This window comes from Miniopterus schreibersii (assembly GCF_964146895.1).
Source record: "Miniopterus schreibersii genome assembly, chromosome: 6".
NCBI lineage: Eukaryota > Metazoa > Chordata > Mammalia > Chiroptera > Miniopteridae > Miniopterus > Miniopterus schreibersii.
Window position 1 is genome coordinate 55,360,268 of NC_138107.1, and position 25,691 is coordinate 55,385,958.

Here is a 25,691-nt window from a genome sequence, read left to right on the forward strand (position 1 = left end):
AAATCTGATAGTCTTGTCTCCATTTTAATTTTTTGCTGTGGTGGTGGTATCTTATTTTGAATGTCAATGTTTTGCTCATTTGGGAAATATCATTATCTCTGTGAACATTTAGAGTATGACTATTGAAGGCTCTTGTTGTGTTAAGAAATTTAAGTGGGCAAAACAAACTTCAACTGCTGAGGTGGAGCACAAAACTCTCATTTATTTTTCCTGTTGACAAATTGATCTTTGACCTCTCTCTTCCCTCATTCTCTATGCTATGAGTCATTAAGTCCATTGTTTTCCTTTTAAATATCTCCTATATCTGTCCTTTCCATTCTATTCTTCTTGCCACAACAACTGTTCATGTTACCATGTCAATTTGAAATACTACAGCAACCTGTTGTTAGACTACTTGCCTTTAAACACAACACACACACACACACACACAGTTATACAAAATTCAAACACTGTAAGAATGGTTTACTAAATGCCTTATTCAGTTCAGCAGCAATTACTATGATAGATTTGTACTCTTTAAACTATTAATACAATAGGTTATACTTACAAAATGTTTGAATATAATTTTTATGCTAATATAATCTTAATATACTGTCATTTGACTATGTTTATGTTATATTAGCTTGTAATTTCTTTTCTTATACTATTTTTGTTAGGTTTTGATATCAGGATTATGCTAACTTAAAAATGAATTTGTATTCTTTATTCGTTTTAGACTATATGGACCATAGTCCTTAAGAAAACAAAATTTAAAATACATCAGGAAGCTGTCTTTCCCCTGATCTGGAAAAGCCTATAAAAACATAGGAAGGCCTGGCTGGTGTGGCTCAACTGATTGATCATCGCCCTGTGCACTGAAAGGTCGCTGGTTTGATTCCTGGTCAGGGACATGCCAGGGTTTCAGGCCTGATCCCTGGTGGGGGTGCGTGCAGGAGGCAGCCAATCAATGTTTCTCTTTCACATTAATGTTTCTCTCTCTCCCTCTCCCTTCCTCCCTTTTAAAATCAATAAAAACACATTAAAAACAACAACACAGAATGGAGGCCTGGCTGGTGTGGCTCAGTTGGTTGGAGCATCGTCTCTCATACCAAAAGGTTGGGGGTTTGATTCCTGGTCAGGGCACATACCTAGGTTGCAGGTTCAATCCAATGAATCAATGTTCTCTCTCACATCAATCTCTCTCTCTCCACCCCCTCTTCCTCCCTTGCCCTCTGTCTAAAATCAGTAAGCATATCCTTGGGTGAGGATTAAAAAACACAACACAGGAAGGATCTCTTGAGTTTCTAACCCTTTGAAAGTTTGCTATAATTTTCCTCTAAAACCATATGATCCTGGGGTGTTTTGGAGTAGAGCTATGTTTTTGAATGCTTTCTCTCCAATGGTTATTGGCCTATTTAGGTTTTCTATCTCTTTCTGAGTCAATCTGATTACTTGGTTTCCTGGAGAAGTGGCACTACTTTTCAGGGGATTCTTTTATGCTTATGGGTAACAAAGGCAAACACATCCTTACCTGTAGTTTTCCCAGATTTTGGAGGCCCCACAATTGCAATCTTAATGGGCATATTAGGCTTAGGTTTGGGTTGGCGAATATATTTTATGGGGTTCTTCATAAATTTTTCTTTAGTTTCCTTACTAGATAAAAAGTAAATATACTGACGGTGGATTACAGGATAAACTGGATTCTCTGAATTTTCAGTTGACTTGATTGTCTCTCCTTCACTTAGCTGTAATATATGCACAATTAAATTTGGAAGTTAGCTTTAATTTATACAGCATTTCCCCAAATATATTTAAAAATAAAAGAATTTGTAAAACAAGACTTTCTTATAGAATAAGAAAAATAATTATAATAAAACATTAATATTAAAAACCTGTGTAAAAAAACAAATTATGTTATACTCATACGTCATTTTTCTTAAAAGGCTTTCAGTTTATGACTACTATAGTTCTTTGATTTCCTATATGATGATGCCTTTTTTTTTTTTAATCCTCACCTGAGGATAATTTTTCTATTGCTTTTCAGAGAGTAGAAGGGAGAGAGGGAGAGGGAGGGAGAGAGAAACATCGATGTGAGAGAGACACATCAATTGGTTGCCTCCCGCACATGCTGGGGCCTGGGAATCGAGCCTGCAACCGAGGCACGTGCCGTTGGCCAGAATCAAACCAGGGACCCTTCAGTCCACAGGCCGACACTCGTAACCACTGAGCCAAACCAGCTAGGGCTCCTTTATAATGTCTTTAGTGTGTATATTCAATGTTTCTGCCAAGGAGTATGAAGTTGTTTGGATATATTCATGGGCAAATTTATCTTTACACATAGGTCCATTCCTAACATAATGTTATGGATGGAAATGTGTTCCCCCAAATGCATAGGTCAAAAGCCTACCATCCAAAGTTACTGTATATGGAGACAGGCCTTTAAGGAAGTAATTAAGGTTAAATGAGTCATAAGAGTGGGGCCTTAAACCAACAGGACTGGTGTCCTTATAGGAAGAGGAAGAGAAACCGGGAGTGCATGAGCACAGAGGAAAGGCTGTGTGAGGACATAGGGAGAAGTGGTCATCAGCAAACCAGAAAGGGAGGCCTCACCAGAAAACCATCCCTGCTTGCACCTTGGTCTTAGACTTTTAGTATCTAGAACTGTGAGAAAATAAACTTCTGCTGTTGAAGCCACCAGTCTGTGGTATTCTGTTATGGCAGCCTGAGTAGACAGGTGGGGGCCTGGGTTATCTTTTAGGGTATTCTGGTAGGACAAATCCCACAGACTTCTTTCCCATATTTTTATACAGACAAAATCCCACTCACATAATCAATAGCAGCCACAAAAGGAAAAAGTCCACTTAAAAGGCAGCCTAAGGTGTACGGAAGGAATGGAGTGGGACAGTAGTCCCACATCTTTGCATTGGTGGTGATGAGAGCTGGGTATAATTGGTGCTAGGTATGTATTTTTTACAGCATCAGATGGCCAAGCATCAGCCACCCTGGAGTCGATGTGAAACAGTATGGTAACATCATTCCTTCCCTAGAGCTACACCAGGACAGTTGTCAGCAGTCAATGGTATTGTCAACATTATGGTTCTTGGGCTGGAGTGATATTCATGGCTGGGAAAAAGTGATTGGATAGGGGGAAACTCAGGAATGGGGTGGGAATGTCTGGTCTATGTTTTATACTTGGTAATAAAAGAAAAGCTGAAACTTCAATGGTTCCATTTCAAATTCCCAAATTAAGTGTGAATCCTTACAGTAGGATGACACTAATACTCATGGTGTCATCAAATCAGAAATATCAAATTGTCAGGTGCCAAGAAAGATTCTTAACAGCCCTGACAAATGATTCCTTATATGCTTAAACCCTTCCTATGACCATGCACTCATTTCTCCACAAGGCATTTTTGTACAGTCCTAAGTATGTCTGGACATGGGCTCCTTTTTCCCCCTAAATAGGCTTCTGACTTTTGTCTGCTTCCTTCCCTATCTTACCTATCTCAGAGAGAACATTAGGGCATGTCTATTTTTCATAAGCTTTCCAGGTGATTCTAATACATGCTTAACTCTATTCAATTCTCTATGGAGGAAACTGTCACAGTATTTTTATACTTTAGCATGATGTTTGAAAAGGTTTCTCTTATGGTTAAGATAAAGAAGACAGCACAATTAAGTATAATTGAAACTGTCAATATCAACCAAGAAGGAGGTTTCAAGTAACATGCACATGGCTTCATCTGGACCTATCCACCAAAATACTTTTTATCAGTGACCAGTAATAATAAAATATATTAATAACAACTCATTGAGTACTTACAAAAAACCAAGCACTGTTGTAAGCACTTTATAGTAATTAACTCATTTAATCACTGTAATAATATTTTAAGGTAGGGACTATTCTTATTTCCACTGTATTAATGGGAATGATCAAAGAGGTTAAGTCATTTCTTCAAGTTCACTCGGCTAGTAAGCGGTGGTTTTGAACTCAGGCAGTCTGGCTCCAGAGGCAATGGTCTTCTCCACTGTGCTACATCACCGATAGAAATATAAAGGTAACCTGGTTGAGTAAATCACTACTAGATGATGTTCTTTTATTGTCTTTATAGTGCTTAATGCTATCTGACAAGAATCTGTTGATTTATTAAATACCCTTCCCCAACCTAATTAGAATATAAGCTCCACAATAGAAGAAACCATGTCTTTTTTTTTTTAATCCTCACCTGAGGATATTTTTTCCATTGCTTTTCAAAGAGTGTGGGAGAGACAGAGACAGAGAGAAATATCGATGTGAGAGAGACACACTGATTGGCTGCCTCCTGCACGTGCCCAACCAGGGCTGGAGATTGAGCCTGCAATTGAAGTACATGCCCTTGGCCGGAATCAAACCTGGGACCCTTCAGTCTGTGGGCCAACGTTCTATCCACTGAGCCAAACTGGCCAGGGCAGAAACGTTGTCTTTTTTGTTCACTACTTTATTCCTAGGGACTAGACAGTGGCTGGCATGTTCCTGGTTAAGATTTGTTGAAAACCATCCTGGCTATCATCAATAAATCATCAAACAACAAGTGTTGGTGAGGACATGTAGAAAACGGAACCCTCGTGCACTGTTGGTGGGATTGCAAACTGGTGCAGCCACTGTGGAAAACAGTATGGAGATTCCTCAAAAAATTAAAAACAGAACTACCTTATGACCCATTGATCCCACTTCTGGACATTTATCTAAAGAAATCCAAAACACTAATTCAAAAAGATATATGCAGCATTATTTACAATAGCCAATATATGAAAGCAACCAAAGTGCTCGTCAATAGACAACTGGATAAAGAAGATGCGGTACATATACACAGTGAAATATTACTCCACCATTAAAAATTGAAATCTTACCATTTGTGACCTAGAGGGTATTTTTCTAAGTGAAATAAATCAGACAGAGAAAGACAAATAACAAATGATTTCACTTATATAGAGAATCTAAAAAACAAAATAATGAACAAACAAAACAGAAACAAACTCATAGAAACAGAGAACAAACTGATGGTTGCAAGATGTGAGGAGGGAGTTGGAGAGCTGGGGGAGAAAGGTAAAGGGATTAAGAAGTACAAATTGGCAGCTACAAAGTAGTCACAGGGATGTAAATTATAGCATAGGGAATATAGTAAATAATACTGAAATAACTATGTATGATGTCAGGCGGGTACCAGACTTATTGGGGGAATCACTTTGTAAGTTACATAAATGTCTAACCACTATGCTGTACACCTGGAACTAATATAATATTGAATGTCAACTGCAAATTTAAAAAAAATTAGAATTAAAAACATCATCCCACAATTGAAGTTATTGAATTCCAGCTGGATTAAATCTATTTGTAAACAATGCATAAAAATACAGTACTTAGAAATAATTTTGTTATTAACACTGATGGCTCATTTTGCGTTGTGTCTCACACTTTCCAGAGGACTTTATACTCTTACATCTGATCACAGTGGCTTGGTGGCATTATTCTTCCATCTTACAGGTGAGGAAACAGAATAAAAAAGGTTAAATGTCTTGCCGAAAAAATTAGACAGCAAATTAGTATCAGACTTCAGCTCTCTAGATGTTTAGTTTGAAAATATTTCCACTATCATCTTCTCCTGCTACAAAGATAAAACCAAGTTGGAACTGGGTTTTCTCTACAGAAATAAAAGAAATTAAACCTTTAAACTACTTCTCCTACTTTAGAAAGGCAAAAGGATACTGGCCCTGGCTGGTGTTGCTCAGTTGGTTGGAGTGAAGTCCCTACACCAAAAGGTCTTGGGTTCAATTCCCAGGAAGGGCACATACCCAGGTTGTGGGTTCGATCCCTGGTTGTTCGATCCCTAGTCAGTGTATGTGTGGGAGGCATCTGATCAATGTTTCTCTTACATCAATATTTCTCTCTCTCTCCCTCTCCCTTCCTTTCTCTCTAAAATAAATAAAAACATTTCCTCAGGTTGGGATTAAAAAAAAAAAGAATACTGTGCAATGCTTACAATTTTTTAAGTTATCCACTGTCTTAGACATGCTTTTAAAAATTAAATAAAAGAACATGGCTTTCAGAAGTCACATTCCTGACATTACCTTTACAGGGTCCCGGTAGCCGAATGTGCTAATGTATTTATAGGTAAAGCTGAGCAGTTTCTGGGCAAGGTGTGTTGATATCGGATAACACTTCTCAAAAATGCTTGCACGATTCTCCACCAGTGGTTTCAGTTTTGTATTCAACACATATTGTACAATGCGGATTTTCCGAGCTCCATTAATGGGAATTACTGGTATCGATAACTTCTCAAATTCCTCCTGATGAAAAAAACCATAAAACCAAATATTTTTAGTGGGAAGAAGGCTGGTAGTATTCAGTGGCAGCGCACAGATATTGCTGGTGGCTCACTATGTGAGTCTAGAGCACAGATATTTTTTAGCTTCTGTGTGACTGCATGTCAGCGGCTAGCACCTTTGACCCTGTGTGGCTTCCATGTTGCCCTTATTAACTTGTTTTCATAATTGTAAGTAGTAGTGCTGACAAAAGGGAATACAGCCCTAAAATACATTTCTTTTGAAATGTTAAAAAGAAACCAAAGCATAAACCAAATTTCTTTTGTTTCATACTCAAATGTCACTTTGTGAGTTATGAAAAATGAAGAAAAATTAATAACCTGTATTGCTTGTAAATTATGCAGCTCTGTTTCAAATTTTTCTCCCAGTTCACCTTTTAGGCGTTCAAGTGCATCAGTTTCCTGTTCGTCTTCTTCCTCACTCATCGCTTCCTCCTCTTTTGGAAACTCCTCTTCGAGGATATTGTCAACATCATCATCTTCATCTTCAAGCTCTTCTTCACTAATTTCTTCATCTTCTTTAACAATCTAAGGCAGAAAATATTCCCTTTTACCATACCTACAAAATATGTAACAAATGACAGTGCTAACTGGAATATTTTGTAATCACTGGATCTTAGTTGTTGTGGCAGGGTAACATTCATCTAATAGTAAAATTTAAATATCTCACACCCAGAAATTTAATACCTTTAAGACTCTGACACCATAGTGATCCCATAAAGAAATAGACAAGATGTTAAATGCTATTTATGTCTATGGCTGTCAGAATGTTATGTTTTTGATGGTCTTCAGTAAAAATATTTAATGCAATCCAAAGAGTATAAAGCACTCACTATCTGTGTTGACTTGGACAAGATCAGTTCCCTGAACTGTAAAATAGGAATAATAAAAGTACCCACCTCACAAGGTTACTGGGGACATTAAAGTTAATACATGTAAAGCCCTTAGAAAAGTTTCTGGCATATGGTAGGCATGCAAATGATAGCTATTATTGCTGTTATAGCTATGACTGTCACTGTGTATAAAGCACTGGGCTAATAGAACAGAACATGTCCTCTAGGAGGTTACAGCCTATCCGAGGAAACAAGAATAATATATAAATGATTATTAAAGACTGTGACAGGATATTGATACTAAGTGGTGTTGTGTAGGCTGCATGTGCTATAGTTCAGTTTGCATACTGAGCCCTATAATATGGATTCTTCTGCATTGCCTCTAAACGCCTCCCCCTGAAGTATTCCTTGTCTTAGTTAGAGCACTGTCTCCCACTTGGAAACCTGAAAGTTATCTTGACTCCTTGCACTCCATCTCTGAATATCCAGTGTCCAAGGACTATCATCTGAAATAACGCTCATCCTTTGTGCTCTCACTCCACTGTTTGCTCTCTCGTCTCTTGCCTATAGCCGTCTGATTAGCTTGATATTTCCTAATCTTCCTGATTAGACCCTAGTGTCTTTAAAAGGCGTCTGGAACTGAGATTTGAACTTGAAGTGCAGGGGGGAAGATGAGAAGATAAGGGCTTATTCCTGCTCTGTGTCTACACTCCCTCTCTTTACAAAAGGAGCTTAGCAATGGGATAGTTTCTCAGTTCTGGTTCTTTTTATTAAAACTTTGAAACCATTTGGTCCTCTTGCTACTTTTCTCTTTTTCTTATACTTTGACAATTTTTAATCCTGAGATTTGATTTTCTAAAGATCATCTGAAGTGTGGTGGGATGAGCCCACACTACCAGCTGGGGACATTTTAGTTTCAGATGAACTTGTGCGCACCTCAGTACTTAGAGTATGTATCTCTATTAAATACTCACCTGGGCATAGCATCACACAATTTTGCTTACTTGCAAAATTTTGCCCTGGTTCCCCATTCTGGCCCTTCCTTTCTCCTGCTGTGGCTGCTCTACATTTTATAGAAGGGACAAAGCACCAGAGAAGGAGCCAGTGGGCAGGAAGAGAGCCAAGATTATGGAGCGAGGAGTAAGGTAGAAGCAAGGCCTCTGAGGAGGCAGAAGACATGCAGTGTAAATCTCAGGATGAAGGGGGTTGGCTTATAAAATATGCTTTAGCCACATTTGGAGACTAAAGTTCCACACGATGGCGACATTTTCCTATGAAATTAATGCAAGCAGTCACCTTGAGACTTTGAAGTGATTTCTAATGTTAAAATGTTTTATTTGCTGCTAAAAAGTCAGATGGTAAAGGCAATGACTTCTGTTAAGAGTGAGTGGACAACCCTGGGTAAGGCTTTATCTACATATGGTTCCTCAATCAGTTGCAAAAAGGTTAGTTATGGAGCTGCATATTCTGCAAAAAGAAGCAAATGAGAAGGCCCCTATTTCTGTTCATAAAAGCCAGCTCCAGGGTCTATGTAGTCAGGATGGATTCAACTCAGGGTGTCACATTAACTGATTATAGCAATCACACTAAGTGATCCTTGAGATGCTATATTTTGTTTAGTCTTTCTTTGTCTGAGGCAGTAGCAGGACACATAAAATTCCCATCAAAGGAGTTGAAACAAGTACACAGTTTTAATCTTTGATTCATCCCAAATTTCAGGAACTGTCTTCCAAAAGTCAGTTTGTATAAATTAATTGTGTGGGATACACAGCCAATTTCATAAAAGATTAAGTTTCAGGGAAGTTAACTTACAAAAACCCATTTAATTTATAAGATGGAATATTGAATCTTTGAATGAAAAATAATAAGAATCTCCTTATTCTAATGTTAACAAATGGAAAAGATATAATTTAAGAACATTTAAAATTTATCCTGAAAAGTAATTCTCTTAGGGAAAAGAAGATTTAACTAAAGAATAACAAAGAAGGAAAATTAAAGTATTATTAGTTAGAAAAGCTAGGTATTATTAAATTTTCCCATTTTCTAATGAAAAAATCTATGCTCAGAGAGATAAAGTAATGCTCAATATTATACAACTGCAATAAAACAACTGTAAGTTGAGTGCCTACTATGTGTTAGCACTATATTAGGCACTGGGTAGCCATCAATGAACAAATTCAGAAAGAACTGGAGAGATTATACCAGTTTGGTCAATTACAACGTCTGTAATCAATATGCCCTGAGACATTTTAGGTGATTCTTAAGGGAACCACTAAGGACTCCCAAGGGCTAAAGGTAGTTAACTGTGGTTGATCCCAGGTAAGGATGCCTATCTTTTTTATCCTAAATATTAGCATGACTCCTTCAACAGAGTAGAATTTCAGAACATGTTTGTTCAGGGAATGAGCATTAGAACGAGGCCAGAGGCTTCTGTGAATTCTGTTCAGGGCTGATTCTCCAGTGTCTGAAACAGTGTCAGACACATAGTGAATGTTCAATTAAGGCTTTCGATGAACTGACTGGATGAATGAAGATCAAAACAAAAGAAGAGGGTTCTTATTCCTTAGATGGAGCCATAATTTTCCCATAACTTTGGTTTTATATCAACTTTTGGTTGTAAATACTTTGGACAAAAGAATAATTGTTCTGGCCCCTCTTCTGCAATATTTTGACCCACAGATGCAGTTGTATGGCATCATGAGTCCTCTGTACATAAACTGAGTGTGATACATGGTTGCATGTGTAGCCAGCCCTATTTTCTGTTATTTCTCTTTTGTTGAGTTAAATTTTTATACAGATGGAAATCAGATTACAGAAGAGCCAGCCTTGAAAAGATGTTACAAGGGTGCCTTAAACCAGAAGGAAATGGAAGAAGGCAGAGACTATCCTATTGTTTGCTTTGGTTACAAGGGTTACTTGCAAGCTGATTGTATAAATATGAGCTTCGGGTCCTTTACAGAACTAGCTGGTCTAGTCACAACTTCTCTTTAACTCCTGTACCCCTGAGCAAGCTTGGCTGCAGTGTTTGGGTCAGCAAGGTCAATTTGGGAATAGCTCCTCTCTAAACAAAACAAAATCCACAATCTTCAAGGTTTATGTTTTTTTCAAACATCAGCAGATGGAGGGAAGCAGCTGTATGGAGCATCCTGTACAGTATATGGCTCAGGGTTCACAGGTCTGCCCTATAGCATCCTTTATCTCGAGGTAATCTATATTTTAGTTAAAGCAGTTTCACAGGCAGGCTGTCTGTCTGGATCTCAATTCCAAGCTCCCAGCCCAACTCCTATGGCATGAGCTAGAAGTGTGAAAGCAAAACTGTAATTCCAAAAGAAGCGTAGTTTAATGGAGTATAATATTATGTATCAGATTACTTAAACATCTCTAGTGGTTTTCTTTCCTTTAAAAGTGTTCATTTTTCTGATTTCAAAAATAATAAAAGGGAATTGTAATCAGTTATAGAATAACAAAAGGTATACAAAATAAAAATGATATATAATCTCACTACTTGCACAGAATCTCTGTATTTCCTTCAAGACTTTTTTTTTTATGCACCTTTTTATTTTATACTATTGTTGACACACACACACAATGGGTGTCCTGCTTTTTTATTTTTTAAATCTTATTTACTTACCTCCTCTTTCTTTTTTTTCTCTTTCTCTGCTATAAGTTCAGCCCTTCTTTTAGCAATCATATCATCCTATTAGAAAAAGAGACATTTAAAAATTTTAATGGATGGCTCAGAGCTCAGCTTGCCTTGATTCTGGGTGGCATACAGATGGCCTGGGACATACAATCTTAGTGTGGTAGAGCAGAGGGAAGAATGGCAATGCCCTTGAAGGGATTTCCTCTGGCTAACCCCAAGATGAAAAGAATTTGCCAACTTTGTCCAAACAAAAAAAGAGAAACGTTATGGTTTTAACACTTGGTCTATAATTTAATGGATACTGAGTTGTGAAAATATATTAACTAACTTCCAGAATCTCAGAATTGGAATGAACTGATCAGCTCTCTGACACTACAGTGAGGTTTCTTCCATACTATCCCTGCCAAATGTCCATTCTGTCTACACTTATCTATTGGTAAGTAGCTCATTGCCTTCAGTCTTGGTACTTTTTGGAAACTCTTACTACTAATAAAATATCTCTCTCTGTACCTTCCTCCTGCTAATGGTAGTTTCTTCCCTTGCAGCCACATGAAACTACTACAAACTCTCTTCAGCATGAAAGCCCTTCAAATAATTTAACACTGCTCTCATGTTCCATCTTAGTCTCCCTAGTTCCAGATTTAAAAGCTCCATTATTTCTACCCCAGCCCAGATCTATAGATTTGCCATTTTAAGACATGTCATATAAATGTAATTAATCGTATAGTATGTATTTTTTTTGACCTGGCTTCTTTCACTTAGCATAATGATTTTGATAATTATCCACACTGTAGGGTGTAGCAAGAGTTCATTCCTTTTTAATACTGAGTAGTAGCCATTATATGGATGTACCACTTTACTTATGCAGCTTTATACAATTGTAGGATAATTAAAGTGTATATAGTGATGATTTGATATATGTATACGTTATGAAAGGACTCCTCCCATTTTAAAATATCTATTACCTCACATTTTTTTTTTTTTTTTTTTGGTGACAACATTTAAGTTCTACTCTCTTAGCACATTTCAATTATACAATACAATAGGGTGTAATCAACTATAGTCACCGTGGTATACATTAGATCCTCAGATCTTATAGATCTTATAGCTAAAAGCTTGTACCATCTTACAAAACTCTCCCTATTTCCCACAACTCCGAAGCCTTGGCAACCACCATTCTACTTGTTTCTATGAATTTGACTTATTTAGATTCTACATGTAGGGTGATACCATGCAGTTTTGTCTTTTTCTGTCTGACTTCTTTCACTTAGCAAAATGCCCTTAAGGTCCACCCATGTTGCAAATGGCAGGATTTCCTTCTTTCTCATGGCCAAATAATATTCCATTATATATGTAAACACCACATTTTTTTGTTTTTATCCATTCATCCTTTGACAGACACTTAGGTTGTTTTTATATTTTGGCTACTGTGAATAGTAATGCGATGAATGTGGGAGTGCAGCTATCTCCTCAATGTCCTGTTTTCATTTCCTTTGGATATATACCTAGAAGTGGGATTACTGGATCATATGATAGTCCTATTTTAAATTTTTTGAGGGACCTCCATACTGTTTTCCACACTAGCTATACCAGTTTACATTCCCACCAACAGTACAAAGGGTTCCCTTTTCTCCACAGCCTAGCCAACACTTGTTATCTCCTGTCTTTTGATAACAGCCATTCTAACAACTGTGAGGTGATATCTGATTGTGGTTTTGATTTGCATTTTTCTGATGATAGTGACGTTGAGCACCTTTTCATGCGCTTATTAGCCATTTGTATGTCTTCTTTGGAAAAACGTTTGCTCAGTTCATTTGTCTGTTTTTAACTGGTTTGTGTGTTTTTTTATATTGAGTTGTGTAAGTTCTTCATATATTTTGGATTTTAACCCTTTATCAGATACATAATTTGCAAATATTTTGTCCCACTCAGTAGATTGTCTTTTCATTTTGTTGATGGTTTCCTTTGCCATGCAGAAGCTTTTTAGTTTGGTGTAGTCCCACTTGTTGACTTTTGATTTTGATGTCAAATCCCCCCCAGAAAAACACGCATTGCCAAGATCAATGTCAATGAGCTTACCCTGTTTTCTTCTAGGAGTTTTATGGTCTCAACTCTTATGTTCAAGTCTTTAATACATTTTGGGTTGACTTTTGTGTATGTTGTAAGATAGGAATCCAGTTTCATTCTTTTACATGTGGCTGCCCAGTTTTAACACCACCATTTACTGAAGAGACTGTCCTCTCCCCATTGTATATCCTTAGCTGCTTTGATGTAAATTAATTGATGATATGTGTGTGGGGCTATTTTTGGGCTCTGTATTCTCTGCTATTGAACTCTTCTACTGAATTTTTCAGTTCAGTTATTGTCCTCTTCAACTCTTTGATTTCTGTTTGGTACTTCCTTATATTTTCTTTTTAATTTTAATTTAATTTTAATTTTATTTTATTTTTAAATATATCTTTATTGATTTCAGAGAGAGGAAAGGAGAGAGAGAGAGAAACATCAATGATGAGAGAGCCATTGATTGAGCCCACAACCCGGGCATGTGCCCTGACTGGGAATCGAACCCTGATCGCCTGTATCCTAGGTCGACGCTCAACCTCTGAGCCACGCCCGGCTGGGCTCTTTTTAATTTTAAAAAATATATATATCTTCATAGACTTCATAGAGAGGAAGGGAGAGGGAGAGAAACAGAAACATCAATGATGAGAGAGTTGTCATTGATTGGCTGCCTCCTGCACGCTCCCAACTGGAGATCAAGCCCACAACCTGGGCATGTGCTCTGACCAGGAATCAAACTGCGATCTCCCAGGTCCTAGGTCAATGCTTACCGGCTGAGCCACTCCCAGCTGGGCACTTTCTTATATTTTCTTTCTCTTAGTTGATACTCTCATTTTGTTCATTCACTGTTCTTCTGACCTTGCTGAGCACCTTTATGACCATTATTTTGAACTCTTTATCAGGTAAATCACTTATTTCAGTAAGTTCTGTTTCTGGAGTTTTATCTTGTTCTTTTGTTTGAAACATATTCTTTTATTTCATTTTCTTTGACTCTCTGTGTTGGTTTCTGCACATTAAATAAAACAGACACCTCTCCCAGTCTTGACAGAGTAGTCTTGGTAGAGGATTAACCTTATTGATCAGCCTGGCCCAAGTTCATGGCTGTCCCTCAAACCTTTGTGAATGTCCACGCTACCTCTCTGTTCTTTGTAGCTTCCAGTAGCTGAGGATGTGCTACAACCCATTAGCGTCCCAAAGGGAAGGCTTCAGTCAGCACAGGCTGATGGGAAGCTAGACTTTCAGGTAGCGGCTGTTTTGATGTGTGTGACATGGGTACTATCTTGTTCTCCCAATTGTAGAAGTAAAAGGTACAAACTCAGCTAGTTTCTGTTTCCTTCAGAGGGAACTGCTTTGTATATAGATTCAGTGCATCCATGGGAGGAGGTGCATTCAAGAGGCTTCTATGTCTCCATCTTGGGCCAGAAGTCAGGGTACTCTATCTGGATGTCTACCACATTTAGTTTATCAATTCATCAGTTGATGGATACTGGGTTGTTTCTACTTTTTGACTATTATGAATAATGCTATTATGAACATTCATATATAAATTTTTATGTGAATATGCTTTTATTTCTGTTATACAGATTCCTAGGGTAGAACTGTTGGGTTCTTTATGACACTTTTGAACATTTTATGAAATACTCCTCACATTACAGTTTTAGAAAAGATGTTTAAGCTAGTATATGGATCTGTTTCACTATAGGCTTACATGGCCTCCATAAATAGTGTTGTAATTCCAGGAGCTAGTGAAAAAACGACTGATAATTTTAATTCTTTGTGTTTCAAGGCCTGCTTCGCTTGCTGCCTCTTGTATGCTCCTTTGTCGGGTATAGGGATACTCTGGTACTACCACAATCTTTAATTTTATTTGCCTTTGAGAGAGAAGCATAAATATGTTGATAATCACATAGGCTACAAATAAATCTTAACTCTTTAAGTATAAATACTCTTAATATTTGATGAAAAGTGTTTTCATATTGACAGTGGTATTAAAATCAGAAAACTAAATTTTTGTAAAGATCACTTTATACATAGAATAGCTACTGAAAAAATTTACTCTCATACTTTTTTAATGAGATACATACCCTGATTTTTGTCTTCATTTCTTTAATGAGTCTTTTCCTTTCTAATTTCTTCTTCTGTTTCAGTTTCCACTTTTCAATTTGGGGAGGCAGGAGGCGATCAGAAATCTCTTGATCATCAACTTGTAATAAAACAGCAGCATCTGGGAAAAATCCATGTTCCCCCAGAAACTGGGCCTCGTCAAGATATCGTGGGAAACCATCTAATATAAAACCTGTGGAACTAGGTGTAAATTTCATAATTTACTTAAAATATTACATTATAATTATTGATTTAAAAATGAAAAAATTACTGATAAATCTTTATATAAGATGTGCAATGAGTAGTTTAAAAAATAGTATCTTTTAGAGTTTTTAAATATTTCTACTTGTATAAGCATGATGTATCTTTTCTCAAATGTATTCAATTAGATTAAAATTATAATATTTTATACTTATAGTATATATAAGTTCTCTTTAACTGTAAATAGTTTTAATATTTGATGAAAATTAAGAGAAAATAAATTCTCTGCCTGGGAGGAATACCCAGCCTAATGAACTTTTCACCCTTTATAAAAAGGTGGGTTTGGCCAGCCCACCTTTAATGGGGAGCCACCCTTCCCAGTAGTTTTTTAGTGATGCTTTCTTTCATAAGACAATTCATACCTTCTTCCCTGGGTACCCTTGTAACTCATGGCAATTATTTATGTATGCATCCTGACTCATATGTATTAAGACAATTATAACAAAATAGGATTATCAAACTTGTTTGAGTATGATGAAACTTAAAGAATCATGAAAATGATTGGAATGTTAACACATTTTTATTGTGGAGTAACTAACTATAAGACAATCTGGTTTTGAGTACTCAGCTTTGCTTGAGAAAGTCAATATTGGTCCCCTTTTGAATGAGCGTTTATCCTGCTTATCTAAAATTTGGTTTGTTTAAATATTTATATTTAGATATATGTTTTCTTCTTAATATGAACAGGACTTTCATGAACATTTGACAGTTTCAGCCTTTAACTGGCATTTAAAAATGTTTTCTATCTCATTAAATGGGAAAATTTCCATAAAATGGCCATAAAACATGACCTTTTGTTTAGAGATGCCTTCAGCATTGTCTCTTCTGTGAGGAACAATTTCATTCCTACTGTTACAGCTGTCACTTCTTTGTCAGTGACTTCTAAATCTTTACCTCTACACCCAACCTCTGTTCTGAGTTTCAATTCAGAATTTTCAAAAAGCTGCTTAGTTTCTCCGAGTGCCTGTCAGGAATTAAATATGCATCATACTGTCAAAAGTCATAATTATTGTTATTCTTCCACACTGCTCTTCCTTCTAACTCACAAATATTCAGGTGGCAAACTTCAGAAACATTTGGACTGCTCCCTCAATTCCCTCTTGGTTCTCACAGCTAAGTCCTGCCGTGCCCTCATTTCCAGGAAATGTCTGTATCCACATTTCCATTTCTAACACTACACCTGAGTTCTGGCCCTTATTATTAATATCTTTCCAGGACTAATACAATACCATTTTTAAAATGTTGTATTACCTTCTTTTTTAACTTACCATTATATGATAACATTTCTTATGCTATAACACTTTTTAGTGGCTGCATAATATTTTGTTATTTTATTTAGGCTTTTACAATTTCACATTTAACTTTTAATTCTTCAACCCACATGCTTTTTTTTTAATGTATGGTGTGAGGTCAGGAGCCAAATCAGTGAATAACAACTCATAACTGTTGCTTCGGGCAACCTACCTAAGTTTACTACAACTACTGATCTAATTTAGAAAACAGGAAATTAAAATGGAAGTTGATGACCAATAAACCCACTCACTCATTTAGGGCAGGGACTAAGCGAGTGTCCAGAGAAGCACTGGGACTGATTATTTGAATTCTCTGATATAGTTTCCTTATCTCTAAAATGAGATAATAAAAGTTTCTATCCCATAGGGTAGTAGTAAGATTAAGTAAATTAATATTAATAAAATATAGAACAGTACTTGGCACATAGTAAGTTCCATTTAAGTGTCTGCTATTAGTACTGTAAATATAATTTCACTTTCTTCTGATAGATACCAATGCAAGAGATTCTGGTTTAGGGAAATGAAGTGAAGTTTTAAATTCTGGTGACCTGGAGATTCTTAGATTTGTACTCTGTGGGGTCAGGCTTATTCTTGGCTTTTCGTTAAGGGATAACACTATGGACAGCTATTAAGTGTTCTCAACTGTAATTACCAAAAGGCAACAAGGAAAAGAGTCTGGCGCATCATTAGTGTAAATGGGTTTAGATTATGGATTCTCAACTACAACTACATATTAGAATCACCCAGGGAGCCCTCAAAAATACCAATGCCTGTGTCCCAACCTCATATCCCTAAAGATTTTGATTCAACTGCTTTGGGTTGGGGCCTGGCATCAGTATTTTTAAAATAATTCCTCAGGTGTTTTTAATGTATAGAATCACTAATTTACATGAGAATAAAGGAGAAAACGCTTAAATTTATGTTGGATTACATTTTAAGCTTTCAAGAATAAGGCAAATAAAAGTCAATAAATGTATAAGTCTATATAAATTAAGATACCGGATTGGTTCCTTAAACCACCACTCAGAAAGAATTGGGTCGAGGATTTCAGGAGACAGTGGTTCGTTCTCCATTAGGCTTAACTTGATTGCTTCTTCTTCCTCTGTAAACTGTACTTCTGGAAGCTAGACACGGAAGTCAGAACACAACACAAATTTAAAACCTTATATTAATAAACAATACTCTATTATATAGTTGATTAAGATGACATCTGTTTTTCTCAGGACATTTTACTGTTGCTTGTAAACCTTTTAAAATTTGTGCTCTTGTCCCTCCAGGCATGGCTCAGCGGTTGAGCGTTGACCTAGGATCCAGGCGGTCAGGGTTCGATTCCCGGTCAGGGCACATGCCCAGGTTGCAGGCTCGATCCCCAGTCGGGGGCGTGCAGGAGGCAGCCAATAGATGACTCTCATCATTGATGTTTCTATCTCTCTCCCTCCCTCTCCTTCCCTCTGTCTGAAATCAATAAAGATATATTTAAAAAAAAAGTTTTAAATATTAAATTATATCTACTATAGCTAAGAAGAGTTACTAGTGATTAGCATAACTGATTTTCATACTTGGCCTCAAGATATCTGTCTCATCACTTTTTGCTAAAACCTTGTTCAATCTATAACTGATTTTTGTCATCTATCTTATAATTATTAAACCTACATCGTGATTAAAGGATGGGCTAGCCAGGCAGTCATCTGAAATACAATCTGTACCTGGGTCCATTGACAGGGAGCCTTTGAGAAGAAAGGGTCTAGCTATACCAGAAATGGTTAAGAAGTGAGTTAGAATTAAGAACTTTTTCTTTACAACCCCAGATAGAAACCACCTAAGAGAGTCATACAAACTTTCTTATGAGGCCTCATAAGAAATCAGTATTTTGAAATTCCCATTAGCACAGGGGATACATGATATTGTATGCATGATACATGATAAAAAAAAAAATCACAGCCCTGGCTAGTGTCGTCTAGTGCACTGAAAGGCTGCTGGTTCTATTCCTGGTCAGGGCACATGCCTGGGTTTCGGCTCTGTCCCCAGTGGGGGCTGCACAGGAGGCAGCTGATCAATGTTTCGCTCCCACATCGATGTTTCTCTCTCTCTTTCCTTTTCCCTTCTTCTCTCTCTAAAAAAAAAAAAAAATCTTAAAAACAAAACAGTAAACACCACAATAGAAAACCCGAGTCTAGGTCAGACATATCAAATAACATAGTACCAAATTAATGCTATATGACAGTCTTGTAAGGGAAAGCTTTTCTGATTTTTATTGGAGTCATGTGAAAGTCAGTAATTTTATATTCTGGATTAGCAGTAAGATTCATATCTAGCATATGGGGAAGATGTCTCTTAAATGACTTTTATGGGCTATTTTCTTTTTCTTGGAAACGTTAGAGTTTTATACTGCTTATATTCTACTTTCCAAAAGTAGTAATAGTAAACACAACTATCTGCAAAGAGAGTTAATAATACTACCGGCTTCTTTGTATTTTCTTCTTCAATTGTGATATTGGCCTGAATCGCAAGCTCTTCAAGTTCTTGTTTTGCAAGTTGTTCTTCCTCAGCATCTTCTTCAAATTCAGGTCCAATTTTCTTTTCAGTTTTGAGCATTAGTTTTTCTTGTAGAAATTCTTCAAACTGAATGTGAAAGATGCCAAAGTCTTCTGCTAACTGTCTTCCACAGACAGTTTTGCCAGAGCCACGGGGACCCAGAAGGCATATTCTTAATGGAGGAGCCTGCCACAGTGGGGTGGGTCAGGGAGAGGTGGGGTAGGGGAGAGTGAAGGAAAGGAAGTTTTGTTATTAAAAAAAAGGCTAATTAACTACCCTCCCTAAGACTGAATTCTCAGTTCACAAACTCAAGGACATTTTGACATTAGCATATCAATTAACATGAGGCATTGCATCAACAATGGTTCTCAGGGAGCATTAACAATCATAAGCCACCTTGATCTCATGTGCCAAAAGGCATTTAATAAAACAATTTGTTTTGTTTTAATTTAAAAAGAATGAAAAGATACATTTTTAGCATGATAAGTCTAACAAATTATATTAAAATGTTATGTCAAAACCATTATGAGATCTATGTAGAAATGCATAAACTTTCTATGATAAAATGTTAAGAGAAAAAAGACTACAAAATATTATATACTCTAGAAAGAATATACATCCATGCCGAAGTGGATGAAGAAGTAAAACATAAATATGAAGACTTGTCTAAAGCTGGTATCGCTATGTGTGTGCTTTGTTTTAAAAAATGAATAAAGGCCCAGCCGGGCGTGGCTCAGCGGTTGAGTGTCGACCTGAGATCCAGGCGATCGGGGTTTGATTCCCGATCAGGGCACATGCCCGGGTTGTAGACTCTCTCATCACTGATGTTTCTATCTTTCTCTCCCTCTCCTTTCCTCTCTCTGAAATCAATAAAGATGTATTTTAAAAAAACAAGTCAAACTCTTTAAAAAAATGAATAAAGTATTGCCACATGTGGTAAAATAGACATAACATAAAACCATTTTAACCATTTTTAAGTGTACAATTCAGTGGCATTATGTACATTCACAATGTTGTGCAACCATCACCACTCTCTCTCCAGAACTTTTTTATTACCCCAGACTGGAACTCTGTACCCATGAAACAGCAACTTCTATTTTCCCTTCTTCCCAGCGTCTGGAAACCGCTTATTTTCTTGTCCCTATGAATTTACATATTCTAGGTACCTTTTTAAGTCGAATTATACACTATTTGTTCTTTTGTGTTTGGCTTTAATAAATACTTTTTAAAGAAGGTAGGAAACTGTTCCAAAGGTGATAAAGAAGTAAGGATGTAATAAGTTCCTAAAAAAAGTACACAAGAGCAATCATTAGGATAGGAATATAGCTTTTACCTTTAATGGTTCATTGTGAGCCACATACTCCTGAGGATGATTCAAAAATTTATCTTTAGCCTCAGAACTTGAAAAGTAGTACACTTTTTCTCGATATTTAGCTGCTTCTTCTGGGTTGCCTGGTTGAAGAACGAAGTTTTCTTTGAGAACCACTGGACAAAAGTGCTTTGAGTCTCCGAAATGCCTTTTCTTTTCTTTCACTCTATCTTCATTCTAGAAATATTATTTAACATTTGGAGAATATTTTAAAGAGTATTTTGATGCAATATTAAAGAAGGAATTAAAAAATAATGTCTCATGAATAATATTTAATCCATAACAATTCATCTTTAAAATAATTTGTAATGGCCAGTTCTTATACTGGCCTTTTAATTAATGAATGAATTAATTAACAAATCAGTTTCTCAAATTCCTCAAAGTTCACATCTCAAGCTTCTTTATTTTCATAAAGAAAATAAAACAGCACTGAGAATCAAGGTGTCCCTAGCCCTCTACAGACATAGGCATAATGAAAACCCCAGGATGTGCCTCTGGTGCAGAATCAGTTTCTGAAATAAAATTAAGATGTTGAAAGCTGAGTCAGGGTCACAACTTCTTACTCATTGAAAATGAGATGGGACATGTTTTAGGATTTGCTATGTTTCCTACTAAGTGGATATGTAATCACTCCAATAAACTCAATATAAATAATGAAAAAAATTTGTTTGGAAATATTTTATTTCATTCCATTGGAAATGTGTAACATATTTTCATTTATGAAAAAATAAAGAAACTGTGTAGAGTCCTTTAAGGATTCTTGCAATTTATTTAAGCAATGGAAGTACATTTAAAAATAATTTTCTGTGTTATAAAATCCATGCTTATTGTAAAATTATTCAAAACACACCACAATGCATAAAGAATAAAAATTTTCTCTCAGCTTCTTCCTTCCAATGTTATATTAACAGTCTTAATGGTTTTATGTGTATCTTTCCAGACTCTTTTTTCTAAGTATATCCTACCAATATACATACAAATTAGACATATACTTAGGCACAAATACATTATTTTTTAAAATACCAATGAACTGTACATGATTATTTTATTACATGCCTCATTTTCCCCCTCTAAAGCAAGATATAATGAACAACTTTTGGTAAAGGTGCAAAAATGAGACTAATTAAAAATTATTATTTTTTAAAATTTTATTTTAAAAGTTATTTTTTCCAATTACAGTTGACATACAATATTATATTCATTTCAGATGTATAACATAGTGATTAGACACTTATATAACTTACAAAGTGATCACCCCAATAAGTCTAGTACCCACCTGACACCATACATAGGTATTACAATATTATTTACTGTATTTCTCATGCTGTACTTTACATCTGTGACTGTTATCTTGTACCACTCTTGTTTAATTTTTTATCAGGGTTATGCAAGCTTCATAATGAACTGGAGAGTTCTGATCTTTTTCTATGATGTGGATGGCTTTAAACATCATAGGAATTATCTAATCAACAAAAGTATATTAGAAATCACCTAAAACTCCTGTTATTTTTGTTTGTTCAGCTTTTATCTTTCTTCCAAAGCATATTTTAGTGCTTCATATTTTGAAAATCTGTTTCATCTTGATTTTAAAGTTAATTTATTATTATAAAGTTACTGTAATTTAAAATAACCTTCTTTTTTACCTGATTATATATGGTACATTTCTGTTTCAAGTGTTATTTTTTGCTTTTTCTTTTCACCTGATTCAACTTGACAGAAATTTGTCTATTTTATTGCTCTTGTCAGTGAACCAATTTTTCATTTTTTGAAATTAGGTATACTATTTTTATTTGCTCTTGTTTTTCTATTTCATTAACTTTTGCCTTTAATCTTCTGGCTTTCTACTTTATTTTGTTGTGCTTTTTTCCAGGTTCTTGGATTAAATGTTTAATTAATTTTTCTAGTCTTTCTTGTTTTTCAACAAATGTACTTAAAGTAGGGTTGCCAGACTGAGCAAATAAAAAAGCAGGCTCTCCAGTTATATTTGAATTTCAGATAAAAAATAAGGTTTTACAATGTACCACATATAAGCATGTACCTTACATAAAAAATTGCTCATTTATCTGAAATTCAAATTTTATTGGGTATTGTTTTTTATCTAATTTCCACTTCTGCCATGCAACAAAGTTTTTGTATGTGATCTTTTAATTATCATTAATGTTTAAATAGGCTATAGTTTCATTTTTGATTTCTTATTTAACTCATTAGCATTTAGAAAGAAACTATGTGTATATATTTTTTAAATTTGGAGTGTTTATATTGGGGGAGTGGGGAAGTACTATCCTTCGGGGGTTAATTTTTTGTTTTATTGTATTGTGATCAGAGACTGTAATATGTAAGATTTCTACTTTTTAAAATTTATTGTGATTTTCTTTCTGAACTACTACATGAGTACTAAAGAGAATGTTCATTCTTTATAGATGTAGACTTGAACACTGACAGGTGAATGGATAAAAAAACTGTATATATACATATATATATGTATATATATATATACACACACACACACACAGACACAATGGAATATTATTCAGTCATTAAAAAAAGGAAATCCTGCCACTTGCAACAACATGGATGGTCCTTACGGGCATTATACTGAATGAAATAAGTCATATAAAGATAAATACTGTATGATCTCACTTATATGTAGAATTTTTTAAAAAGTCAAACTCATAGAAACAGAGAATAAAATGGTAATTGCTAGGGGCTGGGGGCACGGGGAAATGGAGAGGATGTTGGTCAAAGGGTAAAATTTACAGTTATAAGATTAATAAATTCTGGGGATCTGATGTACCGCATGGTGACTATCATTAACAATAATGTACTGTATACTTGAAAGTTGCTAAAAGAGTAGATCTTAAATGTTCTCACCACACACAAAAAAATTGTAATTATGTGAGGTGATGGATGTGTTAACTAGTTTTATTATGGCGATTATTTTGTAACATATAAGAATATCAAATCATCATGTTGTACACTTTTAAGTTACACAATGTTATGTTAATTATTTCTCAATAAACCTGGAAAAAAATTTAAAAGACTTTAATAAATGCTAATAGTTTCCAACAGGTCAAGGCCACATCCCTAAGATGACTCTACTACCTCCTCTCAGTGCCTGCCTGAGAAAACTCAAGGCTGCTAAAAAAATGTTACTGTTTGTTCGGTCAACATCTGAGGGCAGTCTCCCAGTCCCTGTGTGAGGACAGAATTCTGACTTCTATAATTGCCAGCCAGCAGACACAGCTGGTCCAACTGCTTTTTACACTGACTGACCAACCTTTTGCAATTTTCCATTTTCCTAACTCTATGGGCTTCCTGCTTGGTGCCCTCCCTACCCCCTAATTCTCCCTTTCATTTCTGTATGTCCATTCAACTCAACCAGAGTTGATTTCAGTTCACAATGGGCTCCTTTTCCTATTTCAATAGTTATTACTGATTAAAAGGTCCTTACCACTTTAGTGCCAATTTGCTTATCTTTGACAGTACAAAGCATCTTTTTTTGTTGTTTTAATGCATTTCTCCTTGAGTTCTATTTTTATTGATATTCAGAATGCCATTTATTCTCCTTTATTGTTTTTGTTGTTGGCACCCATAGGCTAAGGGAGACTAGCAGACTGAAAGAGCAGTTAGATCAAACAGATCATAAAGTCTGCAACACAGAGATGGAAGAAACCCAATCTCTGGGTAGAAAAATAATGAACGCATTTATAAAAATTCAACTAACCACTAGAAAGAGTTCACAAAGACCAACAAAATATGTAAATGAGCTGAAGAAGAGAGTGACCATGGTGGTAGACATAATAATGTCCTCCCTTCCCCCGCAAAAGAGATTTCCAGAACCTGTGATAATATTACCTCACGTGTGTGATTAAAGATTTTGAGTTGGGAAAAATATCCAGGGGGTCTAATGTATTCATAAGGGTCCTTGTGCTAGGGAGGCAAGAAGATCAAAGGCAGAAAGACATGAGATGACGGACAGCAGAAGTTGAAGTGATGTGCTTTGAAGATGGAGGAAGAGGCCATGAACCAAAGAATGCAGGTGGCCTCCAGAGGCTGGAAAAGGGAGAAAAAGGATTCTTCTTTGAGGGAGGAACATAGCACTGTCAGTGCTGATTTTAGCCCTAAAATCAGACTCCCAACCTTGAGAGCTGTACAATAATTTGATTTTAAGCCAACAACCTTGTAGTAATTTGTTACAGCAGCAGTAGCAAATATACCACTCTAGAAACCCTAATGATGTCTATATTAGAAGATTAGGAAGACTAATCTTCAAGTGTTAACAAAATATAAAAAGATGGAAAATATGAGGAAAAAGATAAGATATTTGAAGGATAGATCCAAGAGACCTAACCAGTAATAGGTATTGTGGAAGGAGAAAAAAGAAGAAATGAAGGAGAGGCAAGAATTTAAAAAATAAAAATTACTTATATGTCCATCATTCAGAGACAATGATGGTTATAACCACCATTAATACCTTTAACAGCTTTATTGAAGTATAACTGACATTAAAACACTGTACATATTTAAACTGTGTTATTTGATAAGTTTTGACATGTGTGTTTATCTGTGAAACCATCATCACAATAAAGATAATGAATATATTCATCAATACCACAAATTTTCATGCCTCTTTCCAGACCCTGTTTGCCTCCTATTTGCCCCATCCCCCGGCAACCACTGCTGTGTTTTCTGTCACTATAATTAGATTGCATTTTCTAGAATTTTATACAAATGTAATGATAGAGTATGTTTTCTCTTTTGTCTGGGTTCTTTCTCTTAGCATAATTATTTTGAGATTCATCCAGATTGTTGCATGTATCAGCAGTTCCTTTTATTTTATTTATTGTTTTGCTGCATACCTTCCAGGTTTAATTACCTTCATTCCTGAGGCTTGGACCCTTTTTAGTACTACCCAGTGGTTGGTGGGAATAGACATTATTTCTGGCCTTGTGTGAGACCTAAGTACTGGTCCCTCTAATCTCATCAGGTGGTACTTCCACTGGCTCAGAATAGTTTTCTAACGGGCAAAGCTGATCAGTCCTCTGCTCTGAAGATCTCTGGAGTTTTCCCTCTGTGCACTTCTTTCCTTTCTGGTCTTTTCCCTGTGAACTCTAGCTGCTTTGGTGCCCTGGGATTCTCTGCTCTATTTCCTCTAATAAAGGAGTCTGCCAGGCTCTGCCTCCCCGGACCATGGCCTGGACAAGGTACATGATCTTATAGATATTAAGCTGGGGAAATGGTAGGGTGCACCTC

The 25,691-nt window shown here is 36.0% G+C and overlaps 1 protein-coding gene across 1 annotated transcript in view; it reads right to left on the minus strand.

Annotated features, from left to right (window-relative positions):
- Nucleotides 1–25,691, minus strand: part of AK9 (adenylate kinase 9) — a 96,705-nt gene that overhangs the window by 13,864 nt on the left and 57,150 nt on the right. The window contains exons 25-32 of the mRNA XM_081139531.1: nt 20,403–20,615; nt 18,995–19,255; nt 17,534–17,658; nt 14,963–15,182; nt 10,806–10,871; nt 6,663–6,869; nt 6,088–6,306; nt 1,511–1,724 (exon numbers count right to left, since the gene is read on the minus strand). Of these exons, the coding sequence (XP_080995657.1) occupies nt 1,511–1,724; nt 6,088–6,306; nt 6,663–6,869; nt 10,806–10,871; nt 14,963–15,182; nt 17,534–17,658; nt 18,995–19,255; nt 20,403–20,615 (1,525 nt within the window). The remainder of the gene's footprint in view (nt 1–1,510; nt 1,725–6,087; nt 6,307–6,662; nt 6,870–10,805; nt 10,872–14,962; nt 15,183–17,533; nt 17,659–18,994; nt 19,256–20,402; nt 20,616–25,691) is intronic.